Genomic DNA, 20741 nt, shown 5'->3' on the forward strand with positions numbered 1-20741 from the left:
AAATCAAATAAATGAAAATTTTAGTTATTCCATCTTATAAAAAAATCAAGCTATTAGCAGCGTAAGTAATAATAATATTAGAATAAAAAACAAATTGAGATTACATCAAAATATTCTCCAGGATTGAAAAAGATAGATTTTTTTTCGTGATGAAATTGATTACATAACAATAATTCAATGATTAGAAACCATAATATCATTTTATACATGTTCATAAATTAATAAAACATTATTTATGAACCTTGATGTTTTTTATTTTATTTCTAACACAACAAAGAAACTTGGTCACAAAATAGATAAAAAAACTAAACTATTTTAATCAATCTTCGCTTGCTCTTTTCCGTCAGTGAAGACTCACCCTAGCAACTACACCTTGAAGTTTCTTTGCCTCAGTACTTTATCTTGTAATACCATCTTAAATGGTGTGTAACGAGAGGTAACATCGCGGTACTATGAGCTTTCACAATAGCCGAACCTAGGTAAATTCAAAGCATTCAAAATCCTAGACACTTTTACATACAAAAGGGTATCCTAGGTCATTGAAGTTCCAAATATAGGTATCTATTTACTTTTGAAAACTTAGTATACGGGTAACTAATTATATTGGTCCTTTCTAAGATTTACTCGGCTAATGAAATACCCACGCTACCTAAAAATACATAGTTTAATTTAACTGTGCAATTCAGTGGCTCAATTTTATTGAAACTCATGGAACCTACAATATTTAACGTTCTATAATCGGGTCAGCAAAATTGTATTAACTAAATATCACGGTTTACTCACGTACATTCATGGAGAAAAGCTCTACTAGTTTCGAGTCACAGTGGGACTCTTCATCATGAGCAGCGTGCGCAGACGCGGCGACGTCGCGCAGTTTACTCTCAGCTTACTCTCTGTAGGCTGCGCGACACGATACTTATTATAAAAATAATTATAGCAAAACTTTGTCTGTTTACTCCCCAAAAAATTAAGTACGCGTAGTTTAGACTGTTGCTTAATATTTTTCAACAATTGGTGATTTCTTTTTAACTAAAACTAGACAGGTTGCGGTCTCACCTGATGGTAAGTGACAAATATTCACGACAGTTATTCCGGTCCCTGAGACGCCCTGGACTCAGTGTTCCAGTGTTTTTATGGTTGTATCCTGGTTCACAAGAGTTGCAGCGGTTTGGGAGGTTGTGAACGACTTATCTTGAATTGTGTGAATATTGAAATGCATATTTTCATGATTCATACTTTAAACCTCTCTAGCAAAATATCAGTATTTCTGTAATAATAATAATATTATATAATCGCAAGCAACTTACATCACTAAATTTATATATAGGGTCGTAAAACAAATGCGTTACGCACAACTAATGATCCGTCACGTCTCAGATAGATGGTCGTTGGTAATTTAATGGAGAATGGCTCGTTTATTTGCTGAGAAGTGTGTCTTTACTTAAGGTAATGAGAATGTTTTTTCAGCTAGATAAAGGCTGGTGTAATTTAACTAAATTACTTGTAAACAGAAACTTGGTCGACTTTGTTAAGTTATGCGAATAATTATAGAACGTTACGCCCCTTTTTATCCAAGGATATGGACTGGTAAATTCGTAGTCGTGTGAGTTTGAGGTCACACGTGTAACTAGCAAATATGACTCCAGTATAGTACAACCTCAAAGCTCAAAGAGCCATCAGGCTACCACAGATGGGACCCAGTAGGACAGATGCCTGATCCGGAGCTGCGGACTACCTAGCGGGTTTACCGGGGCTCCGGCTCGAAAAGCAGGAGTAAGATCGGGGTGGTTTTTAGTCAGTAAGAGTCTGACACTCCCTTCTGTTTCGTCCAAGGCGGGAGAAGTCATTGGATGATTTTCCCACCTCAAAAAAAAAAAAAATAGTACAACAAATGATTATGCCACAGATTCAAATTAAAACTATGTTATTCCCAAAATGGAATTCTCTATTTATACAAACTCACGTCTTTGTGATACTTTAGTCACTTTGGAACGCCATCTCACTGAAATATATCATAACAACAGAATGATCATCTATGATCCTTGCGTATATTTACCCGACTGCGCCAGAAGGAGGGTTATGTTTTTCGAGAGTATGTATGTATGTATGTATGTATGTATGTATGTATGTATGTATAATTGTTTGGCACGCTCTACAGCCTAAACGGCTTGACGGATTTTGGCTTGAGAGGTGTCGTTGGATTCGTATTTACTGTGAGAGTGACACTGGATATATCAAAATAGTAAAAAAAACAAAATGGCGGATTTTTGGCGCCAAATTTTAATATTGCTCACTCTCTAGCCGGAACGATTCGATGTATGTCAGCTTGATAGGGGTCGTTAGATTCGTATTTACTGTGAGATTGACACTGGATATATCAAAATAATAAAAAAACTAAATGACGGATTTTTGGCGCTAAATTCAAATAGTGTTCACTCTCTAGCCTAAACGACTCGATGGATTTCAGCTTGATATGGGTCGTTTGATTCGTATTTACTGTGAGAATGACACTAGATACCTATAATTATCAAAACATAAAAATAATAAAACTAAAAGAAAGTAAAATAAAATAATGTAATTTAAAAAACTAAAATACCCGACTGCGTTTCTTCATTATATGAAAATTAAAAAACCCTAAAACAAGAAAGTCATCGTAAAATTAAAGCAGTCGGGACCCATTCTAGAAAGCAAGCCGTATGTGCCCTCACTAACTCTTCATATTTAGAATGGGTCCCGACTGCTTTAATTTTACGATGACTTTCTTGTTTTAGGGTTTTTTAATTTTCATATAATGAAGAAACGCAGTCGGGTATTTTAGTTTTTTAAATTACATTATTTTATTTACAAGTTTAATATATCGTTTGTATGTTTGTGAAAGCTGTTTGTATGACCATTTGCTTAGTACTTACAATAAAGCGTTATAAGAGCATTGCCGGCCTTTTGGGGGTTAGGTATTCAAGGGTTGTTGGGGAGAGGCTTCCGGTAAACTCGCCCACACAAAACAAGCGTTGTTTCACATCTGCCCATTCGTGCGGAAGCGTGGCTCTCCCACGCTTATTACAGTAACATTATTATTGGCTTTCAGCCTCTACACTATTATCACCTAGATATCATTCACTGTCTTACAAAAAAAAAAAAGGAAAATAACACATACGAACATTTTCATTAAATGCAAACGTTTCCTTGTCCTTAATACTCGCAGCTTAACAACCGACATATTGCTATAAAATGTAACAAAATACTTTTCCTCTTCAAAAAAAGGTTTGTGTTCAACATGTTTTGTATTTAGCGTTCATATTGTATCGGAGTGCTCCCTCTTTTTATTAGAATTGACGTTAAGAAGTCTTCATATTATTTGTTCTTTTACTCAACGTACAAGAGAAACGGTTTTCAGTTTTCTATTTATCAAATTAGGTAAAAGTACTATCTTCTAAGATAAATGCTTACAATAAAAGGTGGATTGGTCTTTTAGTTTATTATGTGATCAAATGTGATAAAGTGAATTAGGTCGTTTATTTTGTGAGGAAAAATATATTATGTTCTTTACGAGTACATTTGTCTAGTGATCGCCGAAATTGTTGGGACCGAGAAAAAGTTCGGAATTAAATGGGCTTCTGCGTAATTTTCTTTGTAGAAAATGTTGTAAAACTAATTCGACCAATTTATTAATGATGCTAGTAAATATATACTCTACTCCTTATGAAATAGAGTATTTAAAACATTAGAGACGTATTTTTTGTAATCTTAGGGAAACACAAACTTTCAAAGATTATATTAATTTAAAATATCGGGTGGCGTCACTTCTATGATGTATTTGCTCCCACTCCTAAACATTGGATTCGTTCTATCCAAGTATTGTTATCTTATAAATGACAAAATAAAAAAAAATACATGTCTAATATTTTTTCATTACCTAACCGACGAACTAATTATTAGATTTTTTATTTTTATATCCTATCACCATCCCTATTCTCGGTATAAAAACAAAAACTCTGAACATGACTCGAATCAGCCACATGCCATACCACCATGACACAATCAAATCTATTCCCTTATTCAGTAAATACAACATTCACCAAAAAGTATTGTTTTGTAACAAATAAACTAACAAGGGGTCTTTGGGGGTCATTGGTGTCCGGATCAGAATGCCGGAACATTTCGGCATTCTTTCCGAGGCAATTAACCGAATCGATTTAACTCCTGTCTCTGTTCAACACGTCGTCCATTTGTTCGCTGACACCTGATTTCCTTTGGCCAAAATAGCGAAGCGTACAAAAAATGCTTTTTCCAGAACAAAGTAGTATTTATTACACTGTTAAAATATCCTGTTACTACGCGATATTTGGCATTTATTTTTAATTAAAATACTTATTTTGAATTGGTTTCTTTACTTGTATTTTTAAACCAGGAATAATTAACTGTTACACTATCATTGTTATCCCTAAAGAAGTAGGCAGAGGTGCACATTACCACTGTACACTCACTTTTCACCACTTCTGTTATAAGTCCCATGTAATAGGGGGTGAGCCTATTACCATATACTGGGCACCAATTCCAAACTCCGTGCTACTACTGAGAAATTTTCGAAATGCCGAAAAAAGCCTAGTAATGTTTTGCCCGATCCGGAAATCGAACCCTAGACCCCTTGCCCGACTGTCGCATTTGCAACCACCCGACCAACGAGGCAGTTTGATAGATGAGAATAATGAAGTGTTACAAATTATACGAAAAGCCACACAGAACAGCCACGTAATTATAATACTCATGGAATATTTTGTGTCTTCAATATTAATTACCACAATTACTGTTGGTAATATATATTTTGTAGTAAACTGTTTTTCAAAATAAAATACCAAACTTTGTCATATTTTTACCTACCAAAAATTGATGCATGTATAAATCACACAATAAGTACTAAAAACTGCTAAAGTCAAAAGTTCACATACTAAGTACACATAATGGTTAAAACAATGTAAGGTTTTTTGAAATATGATGGGCAAACTGTAAAAAATCCCCAACAACCCTTAAATTTCTAACCCCTAAATGGTAACGCACTTGCAACACCTCTCGTGTTTCGAGTATCCATTGGCGGCGGCGATTGCTTACCATCTGTTGAAAAAACCCAATATTTTTAATCGAAATTCAATTAGATTTACCTACCAACAAATGACTAAACTACAAAAAAATATGCATGAACATGCTGCAAAATGAAACAATAGCCAACAAATTCTACTCAGTAATAAACTCACTCGTATTTGCAATCGTGAGGCTACGTATTCAAATATTTGAGTAGATAGCTAATATTTGATGTTTGGTTGTTTGTGCAATTTCTATGAAACGTGGTTTCATATATGACATTGTTTCCTTGTTCATAGATCGATAGAGCTGGTCTGGTTTCTTTGAATAGAGTAATTACACAGTATAGTGTCTTTTTAGTATAATTGCTTATATGTTTTGGTATTAACTTCACAATATTATGCTAGGAAATATTATTCTAAGCGAAAGACTTAGTCACAGATGGGTCTCTAGTTAGGTACTACTAATTGCATGAATAGGTGTTATAGAGGTCTAGTCATAACTAAGAGGATCAACTGATATAGAACTATTAAAAAGCCACCATTTTTACGAGAACAAACCTCACGACTATAGAGAAAATCTGATGTTCACATAAAAAAAATAGTAATAGGCTTAACAAAAATGTAAAAAATATGGTTCTTGATCAAGAACCCCAATTTTTTTATGGGGTAATCCCGCCCCAACCTCCCATATTGCTGCAACTCCTGTAAGCCAGGATCTACAGTAGATACAATCATGAAAACACCGGAACATTGGAGTCCCAGGGACATGAATGACTGTCTTGGATGCTGCAACGAAATTAATGAGAAGAGAAGAAAAAGAAACAATTGGGAACCCCAATTATAGCCGGACTGTATATCAAACCGACCAGTTACTGGGCAAAGTACACAAGTTTAAATTCACGTACACGCCAATCTTTTACGTGATCCACAAATTCTTGTTTCTTTACTATATTTGAAGTATTCACGTTTTATATTAAAGAAAAAAAGAAATTAAAAACTGTTGTAAGAATTCCAATTCTTTTTATGTCCACAACGGTCCGCTTATAAACCACGAACGTAACATTACCTCAATAATAACTTAACCATAAGCTTTTGAATGAACAATAGCAAAAATGTAAAATGAGTCGTCGATAAATTAATTACACGCTGATTTCATGAATGACCCCGTTTAAGCGGCTCATTTATATTGAATGTCATTAATAAAATACTCGATGCGGTTTTCGATAAATACGTTGAAAATCAATTATATTGTTGGTTTATGCTTATGTGTTTACTGTGAATAGGGACTGGTCGTTTTTTATATGAACGCAATGGATTGTCAAATAAGCCCATAGCCCATAGCCCATTTGTTGGTTTTCTATCAGGCAGACTGTGAATCTCGTATGATTTATAATTGCTTTCCATTATTTAGCGTAGATGTAAGTTAATCTGTATCAATTAACATTAACTGGTATAGTATAGAACAACTATGTAGGTACAAGAAATACAATTCTTGAGAAAGCAGGTTGAAGCCTGATTCAATGAATAGTTGGTAGCAAAAGTCAAAATACTTATTTTTAATTTTGAAGTAGGTTTTTGTGTAAATCTAGAATCAAACCAAACAAAACATATATTTGTTTTAGTTTTTATTATTCTTTAGTCTTAAGTTCATGTCATTTTATTAAATATAGTTCTCGTTAAACAAAACATTGAATTTGACAATAGACACACACAGGTACATCGAAATAACAGAACGATTAATACCAACATACAAGTACCTAATTACAAAATGCTAATCATATGTTTTGTCCACAGGATCAAGTCTCGCAGAGCTACAAAGCGGTGTAAAAACAACAACAAGTTATTTGAGTCTGCTACTAGCGTCCCTGTTGGTAGCTCTCAGCACACGATATGAAGACATAAGGTGACCTAATTAGACGACATAGGGAAATCGATTTGAAAGGTCTGGATAGCAAGAATTGGTGTTTAAATACGGGGTCTATTTGTGGTCCTTTGGGTCGCGGTCCTAATTGTGTCCTCAAAGAACCTTTCTATAATTATTTCTGTGGCTTATTCGATGGAAGAACTCTATCGGACAATAGAAAAGGATTGCTTACAACTGCATCTAATAAGGAACAAGGAAAAATAGTGCGCTCAACTAACGAGAAACTGCACTTTACGGATTTCTTATCCTTGGCAATTTCGAACAAAGTCCCTTGTCAGCACCAGTCTCGAGATTTTACTGAATTCTTTTATTATTTCTGTCCGACATCGATGTCCGATTTGTATTAAAAATTTAACAACCGTAGTCTCGCTTCTCATATCAATATTTAATCAGTTTGAAATACACAGACACGCAATGTGTGACAGAAAATTTACTTAAGTCACTTTGAAACTACTGAAAAACTGTGTTCAAGTTTATGAGCTATCTCAAAGCTAAATTGTAATGCAATGTTCGTTTTAGCATCGCAGCAAACATGACAAAAATGTCACAAACATTATAAAAGAGGGTAATGGCACCTAATGCTTCATACAGGGATGAATTTTCGTAATACAGAGTATTTACCTCGGGCAAAAAGCTGGCATTTTTTCCGTTTTATTATGAAACACGTTAGGTAGTCTAACGAGATACGCCGTGGGCCGGCTTGGGACCAAAAGAACGTCCTGCCCCATTAACGCCCTCGTTCCGGTCGGCAACCGCCTTTTGTCTGGAACACTCTTAAATATTCACTGGAGTTCAATATCGATCACTATATTTTATATACCTTTGGCTATCGTTATGTAACGGTGTTTCAGGATCTCTTTTGAAATTGTCGGTACCTATGTTTGTTGAAAAATTTTGTTATTTATAAGAGAAATATTGTTTCTTGCATTTTATCTGTACTTCGGTATAGGCCTTCGACCACGGTCTTCCCACATGAGTTTTGGTTATGTCTTCTCAATGCGATGGAATACTTAGTAATGATAATTGATGGACTAGAAAACTCAAAGGGAGAGAATATAAAGCCTAGAAATATCATTGATAACCTTGATTTACTTTAATACCAAGCCCGTTAAAAAGGGTAATTTGAATCAACATCCACAAATAAATATACACATAACATTCTATTTAAAAGCCCAAATAGGTAAATGGTTGTCTTATTAAGTTCGCCCATCGAATACCTTTTCCAAACGCCCCACGAATTCGTTTTAACCTTAGACCCCCAAAGTTTAATCAACATGAATTGTTACTGTTATGTATTATACTAAAAATTAATTCTTGCTCATCCAGAACTGGTGTGAGATCCTTAAATGAAGTTTGAACCGTCCAAGGATCTTTGGGTAAAAGGACCATTAGTGAGAGTGTATATACATTGTACAAAATTATATAAAATAAATATACAGTTATAATATATAACTTGTAGAATATATATAATATACATATATATAAATAGGCAGTCGGTTTCCAAGGATTGAACCGAATTGAAGCAGAAATTATTTCACTTTGACTTTTAATAAGTTGATGGTTCCAAGAAAATTCAATTTCATACTTGAATTACTTCAATGTTTTCATTAATATTTATGAATTTGTTATACAAGTTTTAGTTAGCTATGGCCTAAAAGATCAAATAATTTTACACAGCACAATATGATGGAACTGCTGCTATTCAAATTGTTCTGCTAACTTTATTATTATTTCTTGTGAAATAAGGTTTTTTGGAATTTAGTTATTATTATATTTAACAATTAAGTAAAACTTTATCAATAATTGTATTTGGGATATTACTTTTTGTTATGTACCATGAAATTTATATTGTTTTTGTCCCACAGTAAAACGGTTTTGTCTCAGTAATAAAATTAGTTTTAGAAAGAAATAAAATGTTTAATGCAAAAAATATCCGATGAACCATTGGAAAAACAAAACTAACTTCGGAAGCCCATACGAACTCATAGTAGGTACAATATCAAAACATCACGGCTCATAGTGACTAATAAGATACATCTTGTATCTCATGTATGTAATTCAATGAATATATAGGGTGACTGGTAATCAGTGACCTGTACTAGTAGGTATTTTGGAATAGTACGCACGTGCTAATGAAATTTTGTTATTTTGTTATAGTGATAAAAATAAAACTAATGAGTATACAAAAAATATTTCTTTGGGAAAGTTGATTTTATTAATGAGTACAATCATATGTTTAAATATCATACACTAATTACCAGTCACCTTATATATTTATTTTGTAAACTAAAACAATACATCGTTAGTTATTTTTTGTCTTTAGTTTATACATCGAAAGTACTCCTTATGGCAAGTTATTTTACCGTGAGAGGAAAACGACATAAATGTCACGGTGCATATACATATAATATTTATACTATTCTATGATCTTTTGGACACTGTCTGTCTTCCTAATCACTTCTCTAGATGATTACATATCACGAACTATCTCTTCATATCACTTAAAAGCACTATCACTTTTCTAAAATTATTTACTTTATTCACAAAATATCAAAATAGTCCTATCTTTAAGATCTGTACATTTATTTTAGGTAATAAAGTAATCATATTGATATCTTGTTGTGAAATATCATTTACAATTTTATGGTTTATTTCAAATCTGAAAATATCAGGTTATACTGTCATATTTATTTACGAGTACAGTACTCGTATAATACATTTTTTAATATTTAATTCTCTTACTTGTATAATACATTTTCTAATATTTAAAGATAAAAGAAACACATTTAAAAATATAAAAACAGTAGCCCACCAGTAACCGGAATAATCCTAGCTACTGGAAATCAGGGCTCAAAAGAGAAGAATTTCCGAACAATTTATTCTGCATCAGGCCCTTGACCCAACCATCTAACGTTAGCCTACTAAAGTGTTGGTTAAGGCTTTGGTTATAAGGCCATTGGCAGATACGATACTATTGGCACAATGATTACTGAATCTACATATCAGGTTTATTATTGTATAGATTTATTTCATTGAAATTGATATCATTCAAATTCATTGATTTGTTTTGGAATAATACATATCAGTGTTATTTTATAGTAACAAACTTATATTAGTAGAATTGAATTTGAAATTAGTACATTTTATAGCAGAACGAATAAGTGACATATTTGTAAACGAACCTTAAAAAAAGGAAAGTATGTAATTGTATTTCAAGTCTAGTTAGTTTTCGCTTACACAATCATCCATTAAAGATCTTCTAATGACAAAAAATAAAACAATTTTCATTTCACAAATCTTTAGATTCCAATTCTCGTGACAGATTCGTGACACTATTCTTAACGAGCAAAATTATTTACTTCGTCACAAAACATCTTAATCATTATAAAACTTGCTATCAATGAAAAAAAAAACAAGAATAAAGTAGAACGCGTTTGTTGTTTGACAGTCATTATTCTTTGAAGTAGTGTAATTTGTTTTATTCTAAGAAATTGGTACAACTTCTAACTTACTAATACAACTTTGTAGAAGTACTTTTGTATCTGTCTGTTTCTAAGCGCCTGTTTCACAGTATCTGGATTGCTACTGTTGGGTATACCTATATATTAACTGATGTTACTAAATATCCAAGTTTTATCAATAGTACCTATGTGTGTAATGTTATGTGTGCATATTAGATTCACACCAAGTAGATGTCAATCAGATAGTTTATGTTGTGTGTTTATTTTTCTGTGAATTACAATATGTTTATCGTAATAAGGGTTACAGTCAGAAATTCTATAGTCAAAGACTATACTTCACAATACAATAGCCAGAACGCAACTCTCTTTGTCACTCACCGTTCATATCTCAGCTTATTCAGTTAAACATGACCAACACAACTACTTTGTACCAAATTTTGAATATATTTTGTATAAACTATCAATTTATACAGTAGGGAGAAAACACATATAGCTTAATTTTAACCACATATAATTGTATTCATTTTGACTGACAATATACGAAACGTGAACGAAATAAGCCCATTGTATTTTTCTCTTTGAGCTAATTTAAACACTCTTTGCAAATACGGCATTGCAACAGCCAGGCCATATGTCTTCAATTCTTCGACAATCTACAATATTACAGCTCTTCTGTGGTCAAGGTAAATGGAGCTGTTCACTCAGAATTTAATACTTTATTTAATTAATTATTTATTTTATTGCAGAGTTTTCGTAGAATTAACTTTTGTTATACTTCAGTAGACGAGTACTACTTGTAGTTTCAATTAAGTCATAATATATATGAGTGATTTCCATACTGTATTATTTTGTGAAAGAGGGCTCTATAATTATGTCAAATTTTGTCGCTAATGAGTTGGTTATACCAAAATGATCAGAATAACGTGCTTCATCAGTCAAACTCTTTATTTTGAAGCGCCGGAGTGCATTTTGCGTCCCCTGTAAAGTTGGATTTTTTAATATAGATTATATTTCATTAGGGCAAAAAATATTATACGCTAGTGACGGACAGTGAGACAGGCGCTAAGTCTCATGTAATCGCACGATCTTGTAAATATAGCTATAATTACTTCGCTAAGTGCACAACAATCTATAATCTTTTTTATTTATACTTTTATAAAAAATAAATAATATTAATTTATGTTGAATTTATAGGTATGTCATTAAACTCATTGCATATCAAACTAACTTATACTTCTCACGATATTATTATGTATGTACCTATCTTAGAATAGAATCTAGATAAAAATGATGTAAGTAATAAAATAATAAGAGGATGTTATTAATAAAAACAATAATTACACGAGATTATATTGTTTAATTTATTAAATAAAAACAGTGGAATTAATGTTTACATTGTTTAGTCGGTTAAACAAAATATCATTAATTAGTATAATAATAATAATACGTGCATATAATTATTGTTTTGTTATATATATATATTGTTAATGATAATAAATGTTCACATTATTAGTTTTAAATGCGTCATAGTTATATTTTATTACGACATCTGTGACGAACATATTAGAATTATTTGTTGAACCAATATATTATAATTGTAATAATTAAAAGATTATGTATTTAAACATTTTTAATGAATTATAATGTTTAAATTAAATTGTATTGTATAATTTTTAAAATTAAATAGTAATTTTATAATAATATTTTAATAAAAAGTATGCGATATAATATCACATTTTATTTATTTATTAGAAATAATCCTCATTATTTTTCGTTCGTTTGTTTAATAATTTAAATACGTCACAGACTGCGTTAATTAAATATTTTATGAAAATTTTTGAACATATCGGTGCTTTTGTTGACTGTTGTTTTAAGTATAATTAAATTATAATTATATAAAATAATATAATTATCATATAAGTATCATGAAATGAACATATTAATTATTACGTGTGCAATATTGTGATAAAAGTAAGATTTTTAATAAAAATATGTATGAAAAATATAGAGTGTATTATTTATTTACCTAGTTCTTTTCTTCGTTACATACCTACAAATAAAATTTCTAAACATAGAAATTAAAGTATAATAATAACTATGACAATAATATTTACAACTTAAAAGTACCTGGCAAGAAATTAAAAAGAAATAAAAACTAACTTTGGGTGTCGAAAAACTTATCTTTACTAAGTAAATAAATTAAATGTATTTAAAATAATTAAGATTTAAGACAACAAAGCCATTGTTAGTATATAAACACATGTCATGACACATGATTAAATCCCTTTTGTATTATTTTAAATATTCACACAATTAAAATAAAATATCATATTCGATGAAAAATTCTCAGTATTATAATAACTTTAGTCTTATTTTTCACGGCAGAGATAATGAAAATAAAACGAAGGCAGAAGAGTAGTGAAAATTATTATTTCACTTTTTTTTCAAGCTCACCTTTCTCAAGTTATGTCATAAACTATCTAGTCCGTGCAGTTTCACCCGCTCAGCTTGATCGTAGCGTAATGTTTTATAGCATATAGCCTTTTCCAATAAATGGACTATCCACTTCAAAAATAATTATTCAAATCGAACCAGTAGTCCCGAAAAAAATATTTCTGCTTTATATTTTAGTGTAGATTAAAATGAAAGCTCAACAATACCATGCAATAAATTATTCTATTAACTAATACAGTTACAATTTAGCTATACAGTATTAACTGTACAGTTTTATCTATTTTTGATTCCATTCAGTTAAAGCTATTCAGTTCAACCAATGATATTTTGTATATATAATTTGGTAAAACCTCATTGAGTTCAACTGTTTGCTCTACACACCTAAAATTCATTGTACAGTTACATCGAAAGGTATGTAGCGTACTTAGAAAGTAGCTTAATTTATAAAATAAATTTTAAAAATTAAAGATTGTAAAAAATTATAATAAAAAATATCTCTTTTCTCTGGGAAAAAAATATTAACGAAAGAAAAAAATAAAACGTTTCTCAAGTAAATGTCAACGAGATTGTCTATCTTTCTTTTTTAGAAAAAATAATTTGTTATAAAAATTATTCTGAGTATAACAATATTATATTATTTTGTCTTGTTTCAACGATTTATCATTTTCAAAGAATAATAGTTTCGCCCGACGGCTATGACAACCTTCATTTAGTTTTGTTTAAGATATTCTAGTTGAGACACTTAGGCACTTTACTTGTTTTAAGAAAGCAGTTGCAGATAAATGAGTGACATTTTCATACAACTTACATAAAAACACACTTAGGTGTAAAATAGTAGGTATATTAACTATATCTTTGGTCCAGTGGTTGTCAATAATCATGAACTAAGAAGATAGAATCTAAAATGGAGAAATAATACACTACCTTGTTTGTAGAATGGTCACGAGATGGCACGAGATGGCAAGTGGTCTTGGATTCGATTTCCAAATTGGGCAAAGTCTTAGAGGCCCAATTACCCCCCTTGTCAATCCCTGATTCCCCAATAACAATTAAATTCCTAACCCTCAAAAAGCCAACAACGTACTTGTAAAGCCTCTGGTGTTTCGCCGCCGCCTATTTCGCCGTCCACTTATTATATAATAAAAAAAAATATTTTAGTAAGATTCTTTCAAATAATTCCAGTTTCATTTCACCCATAACTAAGTCTATCTTTTGCCGACTAAAACAACGTGCAAGGCAGATTTTATTAAAACTCACTTCCTAACATTGGGACGGTGCCAAATAATATTGCAACGTTCGCACTTTCAAAGACTTTATATTGTCATTAGTAGACTGCTGCTACTTACAATGCGAACGTAGGAACTTCATAAAATTGAGAAAATGAAGTAAAATTATGATTAAGTTATAAAAGTAGGAGCTGGTATTTTAGAAAGAGTTATTATGGCGCTAACAGCAAATATTGATTTAAGTATTTGTTTTTATACTACAGAGAAACATAGGTTTGTATGTGTGTGAACCAAATGCCAAATGACAATTCATAACGAGTCGTAGCCAATCATCAAGTTAGAAGCATGAAGACTACTTTCAAGAGCTTCTTTCAGTCTAATCTGACCCACAGCTATTATTTTATGGTACCAGGGTACATTTCCACCAAAGAAGTGCTAAGTAGCTATGCTACAAAGATGTAATAGCTAAGCTGTGAAACTATCTCTACCGTTTTCACCGATACTAAGCTATGAAGCTGTGCGAGGAAGATGCTTTGAGATTGCTTAGCTGAGTCCATTTTCACCAGTGCTAAACTATGTATACCACTAGAAAAACACCAAAAACTCCCCTAACGAATTGCCACAACTATTTACCTACATTATGCAGACGCCTAACATTGTTTCACACCTTACTACACCAACACATGACAAACACCGCTAAATATATCAAATTCTGTGCTACCACAGGGTGATGTCTAAAACAGAAGTATTTTATTCTATGACATCACGTACCACGTCATTACCATGACGGAAAAGCCCATATCTTGGCGAATAAATACGAGCAACGAATACTAATCCATGTTACAGGAAGGTAGAGATGTGCTTCGAATGTTTTTGTGAATCAAAATGATAGATGTTTTTATTGCCACTGTGGGATCCTGGTATGGTTGGAGAGCTGTGAATTTGAATGAGCTCATTCATTTGATTAAGGTTTATCTGCGCTGATGGTCATTTTTGAATGAAATTTGTGTGGGCTTTTGTTTTGTTGTTGTAATAATAAAAGACTGGACTACCATGATTTCGTATCAAAGTAGATGATTTTAAATCTAAATAGTTAAGGATGAATAAGATAAGGACATAAGTGTGGTGAAAATCACAAACGAGCTTTGTTGTTATCAATTCTTTTTACTCAACGTGTAAAAGAACTAATGGCCAATTCCAATAACCTACCTATCGGTAGATTTGCCTACCAGTCGTAGAATTTTGACACATTTTGTATGGAGCTTATGTCAAAAAACTATCTCTGGTAAGCAAATCTACCGATAGATAGGTTATTGGAATGGGCAATAAGTAAATTAGTTGGATATAATTTTCAGTAGTGGATCAACCAACCCATTAAAACTTTTTATTTATAATCTAAGACTAAACTATTTCGTGTTTTTTTTAGTCTCGCTGTTAGTTCGGTCAAATTAGACATTTGACCCACGACAAATTCACATATAGCTGAAAATTGGTACAAATGGTGAAAAAATACGCACTTCGTTATACGTATCTACCTACTTCACAAATTCTTTCACAATTAATTAGTGAAACATTTTTAATCACTCCCATTCCTCACTCACTCGGCATCAGCGAATCTGACTCACAAATAGGAGTATCAATAAAACCTTTATGCTCCCTTATAAAGGCGATGTCCTCAGCAATTCCCTGATTGAATAGCTGGGATTTTATGGCGCTTAATTAATTGCATCTTTCTGTTTTGTTTGTACTTTTAGTTTTAAACATTATGTTAGATTTAATCGGTTTTATCTTTGAAATGAATGTAGTTTAACATGATGGCCGTTTTAAAATTAAGCTGAACGCCAACTTTTTTTAGGTTAATTTTAAGACATTGATGTGCAAACAACATTTTGTAGCGAAAATTTACAGAAATAAATATCATGTCCTATATTATTTTCATTGGCAAAAATATTCTAACAGCATATTCACTCTTTAACACGTGTATTACTATCAACACAGAACTATGCGTGGAATGCTGCTCATGAATATAAGCCTCTAGTATGCCTTGAAATTAGTCGAGAGCCTCGTCAAAAAACTACGCGAATAATCTCAAAAACATATTAATTAAGATAACCGCTATATTTTGACAAACATTTGGAAGTGTTTATATTTGAACACGGTAATGGCAGCATTATTTCGAAACGACTTGATAATATTTATCAGCATCGACGCTACAAAAGAAGTCCATATTTCCAACGCATCTGCGGATCCAATGGGGCTGCTATCGACTCGCGAACATTTTATCACGGCATTGCTACCCCATTCCATTCATGGCGATACGAGACAAGAATACTCTATTAACACATTATCCGTAAAGATAATCGGAACACGCTTCAAAAATGACATTTAACTGACTCTGGTATCTATAAAGCCATTTGCCGTTGTTTGTTATGAAAATTTCATTGATAATGACAATTTAACCGCTAAGATTACTCTAAATCCGGATGGCAATAAGGCTTATTTTAAGGCTAAACGAGAAATGAGTGAGTTTGGCGATAACAGTTTGGAACCAGAGGCTTTAGAGGTATTTAGCAAAGTATGAATAACTTCTCGCCCTCTTCCCTCTAACTGTCATAGTAGCCTGGAGGTTGAGGTACGCTTTTCAAGAGTAAGGGGTGCGATCTTAAAACATGGTAAGTACCTACTAATGCAACTTTTCTTAGATACACATATAAAGTGTTCTAAAAATATCTGCCACAGCTTTATTGGGAGGTAATGTTTATTTAGATATCATTGACATCTCAATGATTTAATACATGGACATCATTTCGAAATATAAGTTTGATTTGTTTGATTGGTGTAGTACAAAAACCATTTTATGAAGAAACAAAATATGCTTTGATACCTTTGGGAATAGTCTAGCCATGTTACTTATTATAATTTTTAGCTTACGTTTCAAATTTTATTAAAATCTTATTAAATTAAGTTATTTACAAGAAAAATATTCGAGAAAATGTATACTATTTTTACTTAAAAATAACCTTAAGATAATTACAGACTATCTATCTACTTTCATTTATACAAAAGAATAGGGATGATGACGGGGTATGAAAATTAAAAATGTAATTAGTCCGTCAGTTAGGTAATGAAAAAATATTAGACACGTATTTTTTTATTTTGTCATATAAGATAACAATACTTAGATAAAATGAATCAAAGTTTAGGAGTGGGAGCTAACTACGTCACTATAGAGTATAAAACGTACTCTAAAGTGACGTCACGCGATATTTCAAATGGATATATCTTCGAAAGTATTTGTTTCCGTAAGAAAATAAAAAATACGTGTCTAATATTTTAAAATAATCTACAAGACGGACATTAAAATAAAAATTAGTCATCTACCCTATTTTTGAAGACTGCCTCGTTGGTCGAATGGTCGCAAGTGCGACTGCCAGACATAGGGTCTCGGGTTCGATTCCCAGGTCGAGCAAAGTATTACTGGGCATTTTCGGTTTTTCGAAAATTTGTCAGTAGTAGCACGGGGTCTGGAAATGTGCCCGGTATATGACAATAGGCTTACCACCACCACCGCTATTACATGGGACTAATAACATAAATTGTGAAAAATGGGTGTACATTGTACAGTGACATTACGTGCCATAATTTGTACCTCTGCCTACCTCTTCGGGAATACGAGCGAGACAATATAAAAAAAAGAAATCTTAACACATTAAAGACGAAATAATCCAAGCAAAAACTATAGTAAAGGTTACTTCATCTCTTAAGTGACTTTTATCCGTCTCCCTGTTTCAGTCTAGCAGTTCCAGTGTTTACGTGGCCTACCTAAATGCTCATTCTGGTTAGTATTGTTCAGTAGATCCTTTAGTGTCTTCAGGCGTTCTTATCTAAATGAAGATCTACACTGGTGTGAAGGTTAGGACAAGTCTGTTCCATTGTGTATGATTGTTCAAAAGACTGTTTGAGATAAACACAAGATTCCAGACGTTCACAATTCAGACGTACATAATACATAGGTACAAATGAAATTGATTAAGTAAGAAGAGGCTAGAGTAGTTTTGGTTAGAAGTTTTGTATATAGTAAGTACACTTAGCACTTAGTACGTTTGCTTTAAGAGAGCGCGTTCGGCGCTCTGATTGGTTGGTTTATTCGAGCCAGCCAATCAGAGCCCTGAACATGTTTTCTTTTCGATTACATTAAACGCAAAACAAACTCATACTAAGGGCACATATCTGTACCATATTAATATCTATGAAAGTATTTTGTATGTCCGAATTTATAATTGCTTACAGGTTTTGAGACAAGTATTGTATATAATAGAGCTTCACATAGCGTGTCAAATAAGTTCCTACAAACATACATAAACTGATAAGAAACCAGAATACTAGAAAGCAGACACACAAAGCGATGCAACTAATGTACTGGCCAGAGCTTAACAGTTTGTTGTGAGACCTAAGACAGCCACTTGCAAACTAAGCAAAAGCGAAGATAAGCGAGAAATGGCCCCGTTTGTGGAAGACTTCAAACGCTATTTCCTCGTAAATACGTATCGTCTGTTATCGCAAGCCGAGCCAGACTTACTTCTTGAATTATGCAAAAGTTCAGTTCTCTTGTAGAAAAGTAATCTTGCCTTTTATTTGAATATTAAGAATACAATCACAATACTGCCTCGTTGGTCGAGTGGTCGCAAGTGCGACTGCCGGGCAAGGGGTCTTGGGTTCGATTCCCGGGTCGGGCAAAGTATTAATGGTTGATCGGTTTTTCGAAAATTTCTCATTAGTAGTACGGAATCTGGAATTGTGTCCAGTATATGGCAATAGGCTCACCCCCTATTACATGGGACTTATAATATAAATGGTAAAAAGTGGGTGTTCATTGTACAGTGGTATTACGTGCCATAATGTGCACCTCTGCCTACCCCTTTAAAGGCGTGACAATATGTGTTTGTTCAGTCTTCTAGGTATAAAAGTAATCTAGCATTTTATTTGAATATTAAAAATACAATCACAATATTGTTGTGAACGTTTAAATTGTCGTTCTAAGCGAGTGCGGTTTTCTTATTTTGCGCTCCGTTGCTTCTGTCAGTTTGAGCGGAATTTAAAGCGAAAGTACGAAATTAAAGGATAAGTAGCAATGTGCATTTAAATTGGACCACTGTCAAATAATATCAAGGGTTTAGTTTGTGGTTAATATTGTTGGGGGGTTGAGGGGAAAGGGGTGGTAAACTCCCTCAAACTCGGCCCAGTTAATGTACCCACGTAATATAGTTAGTGTTCCATTTTACTTGCAGTTCAGTGTCATAAGCTGACAGCTTTTCTCTTGTAACATTAATCGTTGTGGTTATCTAATGCACGAATACTCAAACGCTACTCAAATGTAGTTCTGTCTCTATCAATTCTTTAAAAAATTACAGAGATAGCACGATACTTAAGTACGACTTAAAATTGAGTAGCGTTTGAGTATTCGGCGTAAGTAAATCAAATTGAATTTCATAAGTCTTACTTATAAATATGAGGGTTTAGGTCTAGATCGTTACCTACTGTGTATCCATAATCCCCTTACCAAGCCAAGGTTATTTATTTATTTATTTATTTAATCTTCATCACAAAACAGTGAATGGCGGACTTAATGTCTTAAGGCATTCTCTAACAGTCAACCATAGGGTAGTGCAGAGAAATGAAGCGGTTATAACTTACGCTAAGGACGTTTATAGTCTAAAGTAGTGGACTATTGTAAGCTGTTGCTACTAATGGGCTCTGACTTGCATAATCATAAGTTTTATTAAGAACTTACGAAAAATTAAAAAGGAATATTCCTTAAAATAAATTAACTTAACTTCTAGGATCTAGTCTCACACTTTATTCGAACCCCCTTTTTCTTTTATGGTAGTTACAATAGATACTATAATTGGAGAGTAAAATCACATTAATTGGTTGAAAAATTAAGCAAACTCAGTTTATTTGAAGTATGTGCGAACTCAAAAAGTTTGACAGCGACCCATTACCCAGTTTTTCGACACAAAAATTCATGAAACAGTTATCATTCATTTTATGCCTAACTATCGTTTAAAACCCTAAATGAATTCAATTTTGTTCTTATTTCATGAAAAGTTTTATTTTTATTTTTTAATTAAATTATCATAGTGCAATAGAAAGTAATGTGTTTCGTCAAAATATTGCGTTGGTTTTTTTTTATTCATTATAGAGTGTTTAGAAGTCATTTTATCAGCCAATTCTAAAATTTTATCATAGAAATAGCAATAGGCCATGAATAAATTTTCATACATATAGTCTAAATAGAACATTTGTTTTTAGTAAGATATATTATTATCATATAGTATTACCAATTTAACTTAATTTGATTCGTATTGTATGTGTCGTTTGATATAACTTATTATTTTAATGTCATGTAGAAGTTTATTCTCTCCTAAACCTATATGGTCGTACCTGATAGTGTTCACATTGTGTCCTACCTAAAACCACATAAGTTTTACATGTGGAAAGCAATACAGAATTGAGTATTGAATTTGATATTTATGTGGAAAATTGTTAGCAGAAAATCGAATTAAAATATTTCGAATCTGCACCGATCTTGTCATTC

At 32.4% G+C, this 20741-nt stretch overlaps 1 protein-coding gene across 2 annotated transcripts in view; it reads left to right on the plus strand.

Moving 5' to 3' along the window:
• LOC118277772 (leucine-rich repeats and immunoglobulin-like domains protein 1) overlaps positions 1–11904 on the plus strand; it is an 83780-nt gene extending 71876 nt beyond the window's left edge. For both annotated transcript variants that reach the window (XM_050700326.1, XM_035596679.2), the window contains exon 9: positions 6873–11904. In XM_050700326.1, coding sequence (XP_050556283.1) covers positions 6873–6985 — 113 coding nt within the window. In that variant the 3' untranslated portion in view covers positions 6986–11904. The remainder of the gene's footprint in view (positions 1–6872) is intronic.
• The last annotated feature ends 8837 nt before the right edge of the window (positions 11905–20741 follow it).

Source organism: Spodoptera frugiperda, chromosome 18 (genome assembly GCF_023101765.2).
Source record: "Spodoptera frugiperda isolate SF20-4 chromosome 18, AGI-APGP_CSIRO_Sfru_2.0, whole genome shotgun sequence".
Classification (NCBI taxonomy): Eukaryota; Metazoa; Arthropoda; class Insecta; order Lepidoptera; family Noctuidae; genus Spodoptera; species Spodoptera frugiperda.